This window comes from Nematolebias whitei, chromosome 23 (genome assembly GCF_014905685.2).
Source record: "Nematolebias whitei isolate Nwh7 chromosome 23, NemWhi1, whole genome shotgun sequence".
Lineage (NCBI taxonomy): Eukaryota > Metazoa > Chordata > Actinopteri > Cyprinodontiformes > Rivulidae > Nematolebias > Nematolebias whitei.
Window position 1 is genome coordinate 1,543,854 of NC_056520.1, and position 10,408 is coordinate 1,554,261.

Below are 10,408 nucleotides of genomic sequence, written 5' to 3' on the forward strand. Positions count from 1 at the left end.
TGGTTCTATGCTTCTGTGGTTATATGGTTCTATGGTTCGGTGGTTCTATGGTTCTATGCTTCTATGGTTATATGCTTCTATGGTTATATGGTTATATGGTTCTATGGTTCGGTGGTTCTGTGGTTCTGTGGTTTTTTTTTCATTCAACCTTTATTTAGACAGGTAAATCCCATCGGGCCTCGTGAACTCATTTACAAGCTTCTATATTTCCGTAGTTGTGTGGTCTGGTCGTGTCTGAGGCGGTGGGGGACCGTCTCTCCAGAGGCTAAAGATAGACCGGACCACGAGGTCCTCTAAGAGTCAGATCTGTCACGTCCAGAACGAGCTTTGATTTCTATTCAACTGTATAATCCTTCAACTGCACAAATAAAACATGAAACATTTTTACTTAATAACTGAAAATTCTATGCATTTGTCATTTAAAAAAAATAACAGGGGTGCCACTAAGAGGGGGGCAGAGGGGGCCACCCCCTTTAAGTTTGCTGCCCCCCTTGGCTAGTCTGAAAGGAGGAAACTTCAGGAAGTCTCACAGTAAAAGAGTTGTCCTCAGTAACTGTAGAGTAAAAGTACTAAATATATCTGAGGCTGATATCAGTAACAACAACAACGACAACAATGACAACAACAACAACAACAACGTTAGTAGAAGTAGTAGAAGTGAAGAGAGTGTCAGATAGGGTGATATGTCTGAAGGTAGAAGGTCTGATGCTAAACATCGTCAGTGGTTATGCTCCACAGGTTGAATGTGATGTGGAGAAATATCTATTTTGGAAGGATCTGGATGAAGTGATAGAGAGTATTCCCAGGAAGAAGAGGGTGGTGATGGGAGCAGACCTGAATGGACATGTTGGTGAAGGAAACAGAGGATGAGGAAGTGATGGGTAGGTTTGGTGTCAAGGAAAGAAACCAGGAGGGACAGATGGTGGAGGATTTCACCAAGAGAATGGAAATGGCTGTAGTCAACACCTGTTTCCAAAAGAGGGAGGAGCCTAGAGTGACCTATAAGAGTGGAGGAAGGAGTACGCAGGTCGACTACATTCTGTGTAGAAGAGGAAACCTGAGGGAGATTGGAGACTGTAAGGTTGTGGCAGGGGAGGGCGTGGCCAGACAGCATCGGATGGTTGTGTGTAGAATGACTGTTGTTGTGAAGAAGAGAAAAAGAGTCAAATCAGAGAAGAAGACCAAATGGTGGAAGAAGAAGAAGGAAGAATGTTGTGAGAAATTAAGAGAGGAGCTGTTAAAGGCTCTGGGTGGTAAGAAAGAGCTTCCAGATGACTGGACTACTACAGCAAAAGTAATTAGAGACAGGTAGGAAGGTACTTGGTGCATCATCTGGACAGAGAATGGATGATAAGGAAACCTGGTGGTGGAACAATGGAGTGCAGGAAGCTGTTCAAAGAAAGAGGTTAGCCAAGAAGAAATATGACAGAGAGAGGACTGAAGAAATGAGACAGGAATATAAGGAGATGGGACGTAGAGCAAAGAGGGAGGTAGCTAAGACAAAGCAGAAGGTGTATGATGAGTTATATGGGAGGCTGGACACTAAAGAGGGCGAGAAGAACTTGTACCAATTGGAGAGACAGAGGGATCAGGCTGGAAAGGATGTGCAGCAGGTTAGGCTTGTTAAAGATAGGAATGGTAATGTTCTAACAAGTGAGGAGAGTGTGAAGGGAAGATGGAAGGAGTATTTTGAGGAGCTAATGAATGAAGAGAATGAAAGAGAAAGAAGAGTAGAGGTCATAGAAACTGTGGACCAGGAAGTGGGAAAAATTAGTGAGGGTGAAGTCCAGAAAGCTCTGAAAAGAATGACGAAGGGGAAGGCAGTAGAACCTGATGACCAGTGGAGGTCTGGAAATGTCTTGGAGAGATGGCAGTGAGGTTCTTGACTCAAATATTCAATGGCATATTTGAGGGAGAGAAAATGCCTGAGGAATGGAGAAGAAATGTGCTGGTGGCCATTTTTAAGAACAAGGATAATGTACAGAGTTGTAGCAACTACAGGGGAATTAAGTTGATGAACCACACGATGAAGATCTGGGAGAGAGTTGTGGAAGCAAGACTTAGACGAGAGGTGACTATCTGTGAGCAGCAGGATGGTTTCATACCAAGAAAGAGCATTACAGATGCCATCTTTGCTTTGAGAATGCTGATAGAGAAGTACAGAGAGGGTCAGAAAGAACTCCATTGTGTCTTTGTGAATTTAGAAAAAGCATCTGACAGGAGGACAACAGGACCTGTTATACTGGTACAGGACATGTATGAGGACAGCAGGACATGTATGAAGACAGCAGGACATGTATGAGGACAGTAGGACATGTCTGAGGACAGGAGGACACTGGTGGGATGTGCTGTAGGAGTAACGGGTAGCTTCAAGGTGGAGTTGGGAGTGCATCAAGGTACGGCTCTGAGCCCCTTCTTGTTTGCTCCGGTGATGGACCGACTAACAGATGAGGTCAGGCAGGAATCCCCATGGATTATGATGTTATTACCTGCAGTGTTCCCTCAATGAGGACTGAACTAGGCATGAGGGCCTTCTCCTACTCCGCTCCTGTTTCCTGGAATATCTTACAAAAACAATTGAAGCTCTTGACGTTGACCTCTCTAAGTGGCTTTAAGAATCTGTTGGACTCCTGGCAGGGTCCAATGCAGACATGTTCCTGTTTTTAGTTTTCTACATTCGCCTTAGAATCTAGTTGTTTTTTTGTTACATTTTTCTTTTAGCCATCCTATTTGTTTTAAAAAAAATGTAGTATGACTTTTTATAACTGTTTATTGTTGTTGCTGTTGTCCATTGTTGTCATCTTTCTTTGTTAAATCAGGTCTCTCTTGTAAATGAGTCCTCGAGGCTCAATGGGATTTACCTGTATAAATAAAGGTTGAATGAATATTTCCAGATGACATTGTGATCTGTGGTGAGAACTGGGAACAGGTGGAAGAGAACTTGGAGAGGTGGAGGTATGCACTTGAAAGAAGAGGAATGAAAGTCAGTCGTAGTAAGACAGAGTCCATGTGTGTGAATGAGAGGGAGGAGGTGGAACAGTGGGGGTACAAGGAACAGAGGTCACAAAGGTGCAGGACTTCAAGTACTTGAGGTCCACTGTCCAGGAAAATGGGGAATGTGGTAAAGAGGTGAAGAAGAGAGTCCAGGCAGGATGGAGTGATGGAGAAAAGTTTCAGGAGTGATTTGTGACAAAAGGGTGTCAGCAAAGGTCAAAGGAAAAGTTTACAAGACAGTGGTGAGACCAGCTATGTTGTATGGTCTGGAGACAGAGACAGAGACAAAAAGACAGGAGACAGAACTGGAAGTGTCAGAAATGAAGATGTTGAGGTTCTCCTTAAGAGTGACAAGGCTGGATAAGATTAGGAATGAGATCATCAGAGGTACAGCACAGGTTGAACAACTTTGAGATAAAGTTAGAGAGGACACACTGAGCTGGTTTGGACATTTCCAGAGGAAGAACAGTGGTTTGGACATGTCCAAAGGAGGGACAGTGGTTTGGACATGTCCAGAGGAAGGACAGTGGGTATATTGGTAGAAGGATCTTAGAAATGAAGCTGCCAGGAAAAAGACAGAGAAAGGCCAAAGAGGAGATATATGGATGCAGTTAGAGAGGACATGGAGGAAGTTGGAGTGAGGACAGAGGATGCAGAGGACAGGTGTCTCCACAGCGAGTCCTCCATGGAGGAGGGAAGAGGGAAAAGCCGAAAGAAGAAGAAATGTTTGGTGTTTTTCAGGTTCGGGTAAAGAAAACGGGACATGTTGTGTTTGAGACGGGCTGATCGTCACAAAGAGCCAAAGATCCTTTAAAAATAGTTTTATTGTTAAACTTCAGTGATGTAAACAACAACAGAAAAACATTTAGCTGAAAGTGCTCGGAGACCGTAAATGATTAAAACTCAAAAGTCCAGAGAAAACCTTGAAAAGACCTTCAGAGCATCCGTAGAACCGTTGATCCAGATTCAGGCAGTCTTCAAGACTTCAGGTGTTTGTTTGTTAGTTTTTTGCTACATTTGATGTTTTGATGAGAAAAACTGAGTTTTAAATGGTTAAAACCTGAGAGGACATTGAACCAACTTTAAAATGATTGTTTTTAATATCATCTTTAACTAACTAAATGTTCTTCTTCTGTTTTAAGTGTTGTTAACGCGGACGCTCTCGCCCCCTAGTGGTGATCCTGGGATCTTCAGCGTTAAAATAACAAGGGTGGATTTAGTAAAATAGACAGAAAATCAATAATTTAATTAGAGGCTGCTACGCCATAATTAAACAAATATAATCTGCAAATGTTAGTCTGGCTCCTGGAAAGAAAGGAGGAGGACTGAAGACTCGAGCACAGCGCTGAATATAAAAACTATTTTATTTATTTGAGTAACGAGACTTTGTCTCTGCTGCGTTTCAGTAGAGATCATGGCTTCGGCTGCCATTTTGCTCCAGTGATGTCATTTCTTACAGCTAACGTCCGTCTCGTCTCCTCAGAGGTCTCTGCGGGACAACCGTTATCAGCTGAAGGTGTTGAAGCAGCCGAAGCAGCGAGCTTGTCTGTATTCCTGAGTAGAAACAATCAAAGATCTCCAGCTTTACCTAAAGACGTAGAAGTTTTAAATTTCTCCTTTCTCTGATTACAGAGAAGACTCGTTTAGCAGGAGGGGACATGAGGATCGTCTGTAAACGATTGTCCTGAGGGTTCTGAGTTGAGTCTTCATGTTGGTGTCCGGTTTTAGCTGCTCCTCCTTGAAGTATCTGCAGCCGACGCTTCGCTCAGCCTCCTGAAGAAACAAGAAGACAAGCTTGTTGCTTCGAGGAGATATCAGATTTAAACCCATGAATGATGGCGGGGAGTACCTGTGGCTCTGGAAACCACGCACGTCGTCCGGCACTCGTCCTCCGTGTCGAAGCGGTTCTTGTTGCCGCCGCAGCCTCCGTACCAGAACTGGGCGCAGGCGTTGGCCTGCTTGTCGTAGTACCAGCGGATGTTGTATTCTCGACACGTGCCCTGGTCCAGAACCAAGCCGCAGCGAGGGTCCAAGGGGGCGGTCTCTGCAGTAACAATGGGCGCGTGAGAACACAAATAAAACCGGCACAAGTCAAACCTCCGGGCGGATATTTGGCGCCCAGGAGGAGCCGTGTCCACGGTAACAGCCACACGTCTTCAAAAATAATTGGCCTCGCTGTTGGTCGCTTCGCCGCGCACAGCGTGAAGCAGAGCTGCGTCCTCTCTGCCACGATTCACTAAACACAACCGGACCGACACTTCGGCACAGTTCTCACTGTGCGACATGACGGCGGGAGTTCCCGCTCTGATTTGTACCGAAGCTTTTAGCGGCGTTAGAGGTTCTGTTCTCCACTTCTTGAAGCAGAATGAAGTGCTGCTCCATTAAAAGTCCACTAAACAGCTTCACTTCTCAGAACCAACGTTCTGAAGAGGAACGTTCCCCGCAGCGTTCTCATTCCCATCTCCCCAGGATATACAACGAAAACTTACATTTAATGTCCGAGACAGCTGCACCTTCCTCTGGACCTTCAGTCAAAGGAACCACTGAGACGTTCAAGTATTACTCAGTGAAGTGAAATATGAGCTCAGGAACTTTATTCACCTCCAGCTGTGGTTATTCATCTAACTCTTAGTTTAACGACTTCGACTTTGGGATCTGTCTGTTTCCATGCTGCTGCGAAAGAATCGCACCAAACGTGTGAAAATAAACCAAACTAGACATGACATCACTTGTTGAGGCAACAAAAGGTTTTAATTCTTGGATTTGGGATTTTTTTTCCCCTTGGCTGCTCATTCGTCTCAAACCCCCAGAAATGGCCGGAGAAAGAATCAGAATCATCCAAAGAGAAACTAAATAAATGTAACGCCACCACCTTCAAGGTTCAGATTTTTATCATTAGAACAATTATTGGAAAATAATTTGGCCCTTAGGTTGAGTTTAGATTTCCTTCTTCAGGTACCCATGCTGGCAGGAACTAAGGGCACTCATGTAGCACCTTCCAATATGGCGGCACACCTTCTCTCCCCATTAGCATACACAGCGCTGTGGTTGGCTTCTTCTTCTTCAGTGACCTCTTGTCCATTACTAAAACAATTAAATTACCCAACCACCCTTGAAGTTATACCTCTTTACGTCAACGCTGCAGATATGAAAACAGATGACGGGTACCTTTGGGAAGGGACGGTCTTGGTACAGGTGTGTTCTGCACAGATCCACCTGAACTTGATGTTGTACTTGTAGACGAAGACAAGGACGATGAAGAGGAGCCACTGCTCCTGGAGGAGTCCTCTCCTGCAGGAGAGGGATGTTTTCTGTCGTCTGAGGTGTCACGGTTAAATGTGTCCCCACGCTCATTTCCTGAGTCGGTTGTCTTGGTGCTTGCTTGTCGCCCAGCTCCTCCCTGCTGAGGATACATGAAGGTTAGGAGGAGTACAGTGTGACGTTCATGTACAGTTGGATTCTTGTGCATCTTACATCTCCAGTGCTGGATCCTTTACTGCCGTCCAACGTGGTCTCTACCCGGCTGTGAGTGCCGGTACCAACGTTAACGCCGGTACCAACGTTAACGCCGGTCTGTTGTCCATTCAGTAGATCCTGCTGAGTCACCGGCCTGTAGCCGTAACCTCCGGTGGCGTAGCTCCCACTGCCGATCCTGTTGCCACTGAAGCCATTGTTTCCATTGTAGCCATTAATTATCCTGTTGAATATCAAGGCTCCGTTCTCGTCCTCACAGAACTGGCTGACCAACTTTGATTCTAGAGCTGAGAGACGGAGAAAGAAAAAATAATTAGGGTTTTCTGAAGGTTGTCTATGATGGACAAGGTCTGAGACAAGGGAGGGTTTTACATGGAAACACTAAAACACTGTTGGATGAAATGTATTTTTGGTTAACTCAAACATTTAGGTAAATAAAAAACTAGCGATCCTTGAAGGAATGCACATTACCCACTGCCTTTCATGTAGGAGTGTTAAACTATGATCATTTTGCGTTGAAAAACGTCAGTTATATATAACAGCTACTGAGTGATGTCATTCAATGTACAGCGTTTCTCTACCATTATCCAAGGGGTGCCCCGCCCCCAACAGAATGTCCTGCCCCCCACATAGGTCATGACTTGTAATAAATTAAAACATCTATATGTGTTCGGTGACCAAAGTACTGCAGCCGGGGGAGACTCCAGAACCATCGGAGATCGTCTTCCAGTGGTTTTCCTAGGTACACTGGTTTCATTCATCCGGCCAATACTAGACACTTTTACAGAAGACAATCAAAGCTCTTACAAGATCAGAGCCCTGCGGGACACACTGTCATTTATTTCATTCATCCGTCCAATGCAAGACACTGTGACACAAGACAATCAAAGCTCTTACGAGACCAGAGCCCTGTGGGACACTATGCCGTTGGTTTCATTCATCCATCCAATGCCAGACAATCCTACGAGACAATAACAGCTCTTACAAGACCAGAGCCCTGTGGGACGCACTGTCTTTGGTTTAATTCATCCATCCAATACTAGACACTGCGACACGAGAATTATAACTCTTACGAGATCAGAGCCCTGTGGGACACACCGTCGTTGGTTTCATTCATCCATCCAATGCAAGAAACTGCAACACGAGACAATCAAAGCTCTTACAAGATCAGAGCCCTGCGGGACACACCGTCGTTGGTTTCATTCATCCGTCCAATACCAGACACTTCTATACGAGACAATCAGAGCTCTTACAAGACCAGAGCCCTGTGGGACACACAGTTGTGACATCTCAGGTGGTCAAAGCTCAGAATCTGTGTTGAGGATGACCCTCAGTTACTACAACACCATGTTTGAGCTCTACGTCTGAGGCAGGGGACACCTGGACACGCCTCCAGTCCATCACAGGGACACCTGGACACATCTCCAGTCCATCACAGGGACACATAGAGACAATTTAGAGTTACCAGTCAGCCTAACATGAATGTTTTTGGTCTGTGGGAGGAAACCAGAGTACCTGGAGAAAACCCACACAGCACGGAGAGAACATGCAAACTCCACCCAGAAAGGCTCCCAGCAGGGATTTGGTCCTGCAACCTTCTAAATGAGGGGCGACAGCTCTACACACTGATCCACCGTGCCGACGATGAATTAAAAAAACAATATGAAGACTTGGCTAACGCTGAAGCCTCACTTTGTAAAGACGGACCAGTTACTGATGAGTGTTTGGAAGATATTTATCTTTAAACATTAACTTTCTGGCTGGCAGCCATGATTGTAGTCCTGTTCTAATATCAAACTACAACATCAACAGGTTGTTAACTGGTGTAAAACTGATCATGTGTTGGACCTGAGCTGCCTTTTCAGAGTCTGTTTTATTTAATTTGTTGTTCATCTGTTTGGTATGTAGTCCATGAGCGTTGTTCGGTCCCTTAAGTTCCAAACATGTCTTTTAATTTGAAACATCGTCTGAGCTGTTCCATACCTGGGAGAGTGTTGAAGTCGTCAATCAGGAACATGTGCTCGCTGTCCGGGTCAGAGGCGATCAAATTCAGTTCCTTTAGGAAATCAGCCTGCGTTGGGTCTGAGGTGTTTACGATCCCCAAGGCGAACATCTCAATGTTGGCAGCGTGCGCCTCTCGTACTGCCAGATCCAGCTTGACGGGCTCTCGTTTGTCCGTCTGCCCGTCGGTAATGACGATCACCACTTTGCTGACCCCCATGCGTGAGCTGTAGAAGGCCTCCTGCGTGGCTTTGCGGATGGCGGTGCCGGTGTACGTCCCCTCGCCCATGTAAGGGATGTTCCTGATGGCCAGCTTGATGTCCTCTTTGGAGATGTAACGGGCCAAGTTGAAGACCAGCTTCACCTCCAGGCTGTACAATATCAGACCGATCCTGGTGGCGTTACGGCCCACCGTGACCCGGTCCACCAGCGCGGTCACAAAGTCCTTGATGATCTCGAAGTTCTCCGGGCCGACGCTCTCGGAGCTATCGATGACGAACACCAGCTCCATGGGCCTCTCCTTGCACCTGATCCCACATCCTGGAATCACATGAGAACATGAGATCATGGCTGAGCTGTCACGTTGACGAGCTTCAGTTGTGAAAGCAGATCTGACGATCTGCAGAGAGGTCGGGACGGAACCGCCTCCTGGGCCCGAGTGCTGTCAACCCAGACGAGAGAAAGGAATATGACGAAGGCCAGATGATACTTTACCACAGATCTCTTTGATCATTCGGATGATGTCGTCTCTCTGAAACAAAGACAACGTTGTAAAATGAGACCGTCAGTAAAAACACAAGGAACACGTCCATGACAAGAAAAGACAAGACTCACGGTGAGACCTGCTTCCCCTTTGACGCCTGCTCGTCCCTAAAACCAGAACACAAAGGGTCTTAGTCCAACCCAACTTTTAGATTTAATGAACTAACCAACTGTGGCTCCACTAATGAAGGTCCACTTCCTGTTTGCAGTCGTTTTAAAGCAGAACCAACAAAACGGACTCACTGCTTGCCCCGGAGTTCCAGGGTCTCCCATGTCTCCTTTGATCCCTTTGAGGCCCCTCTCCCCCGATGAGCCTCGGTCACCCTGTCACGTCGCAGAGCAGAAAATTTAAAAATGTCCCATAATTCTCATTTCAAGTAAAACTGAACCTTTGGACTGACCTTAGGTCCAGGGAAGCCCTCTCCAGGTAACCCTCTGGGACCTGCCACGCCTTGGGACCCCTGTTCTCCCTGAGGAACACCAACATGAATGAAACTCTCTGATGAGTCTTGATCTTTAAATATGTGGAGAAGTTAGAGCCTACCTTTGGTCCCTGAACGCCTTGTCCTTGTGGTCCTGTTGGTCCTGGTGGACCTGGTCTTCCGGGATTTCCCTGCAAACCAAAACAAACTTTAATCAAAAATCTGAATTCAAAGAGCTTCAGGTGAATTTACAGCCGGACCTGAACCGAATGTTCAGAACAAATGGACCCAGCCTCTCTTGTTCCTGCAGAAACCGGTGAACAGAACTTCAAGCTTGGATTGGGTCCAGCCTTTTGATCCCATTTTGGCTTCAGCTTCTAAATTCTCATTCGATGTCGAATAATTTAGCAAACAAAGCAGAATTTGGTTTGGACTTGGCCCCAAAACCAAACCTCACAAACAAAGTTTGGGTTCATTTCCAACATTCAGCTTGGACCAGGTCTAAGGGACAAGCAGAGACCAGGTCCAACTTCTGTCAGTGTAGAAGTTTCTCTTTTCTCCTCTTGAAAACTTCATCTGATGTCTGAATTTAATTACTACAGGACCGTGAAGAGCTGAGACCAGCAGAGACCTGGTCTGAGGTCCACCGGAGACCAGAATGAGATCTGTGAGGACAGCTGGGAGGCTGGGTGTTGCTTCATCAGTGTTCACACACACACACACACACACACACACACACACACACACACACACAC

General features: G+C 46.0%; 1 protein-coding gene across 1 annotated transcript in view; it reads right to left on the reverse strand.

The window, feature by feature from the left end:
* Window positions 1-4,128: 4,128 nt before the first annotated feature.
* Window positions 4,129-10,408, reverse strand: part of LOC119428759 (collagen alpha-1(XXVIII) chain) — a 39,620-nt gene continuing 33,340 nt past the window's right edge. Inside the window, exons 26-35 of the mRNA XM_037696435.1 lie at window positions 9,776-9,844; window positions 9,633-9,701; window positions 9,475-9,555; window positions 9,304-9,339; window positions 9,184-9,220; window positions 8,452-9,009; window positions 6,469-6,755; window positions 6,163-6,397; window positions 4,844-5,038; window positions 4,129-4,767 (exon numbers count right to left, since the gene is read on the reverse strand). Of these exons, the coding sequence (XP_037552363.1) occupies window positions 4,760-4,767; window positions 4,844-5,038; window positions 6,163-6,397; window positions 6,469-6,755; window positions 8,452-9,009; window positions 9,184-9,220; window positions 9,304-9,339; window positions 9,475-9,555; window positions 9,633-9,701; window positions 9,776-9,844 (1,575 nt within the window). The 3' untranslated portion in view covers window positions 4,129-4,759. The remainder of the gene's footprint in view (window positions 4,768-4,843; window positions 5,039-6,162; window positions 6,398-6,468; window positions 6,756-8,451; window positions 9,010-9,183; window positions 9,221-9,303; window positions 9,340-9,474; window positions 9,556-9,632; window positions 9,702-9,775; window positions 9,845-10,408) is intronic.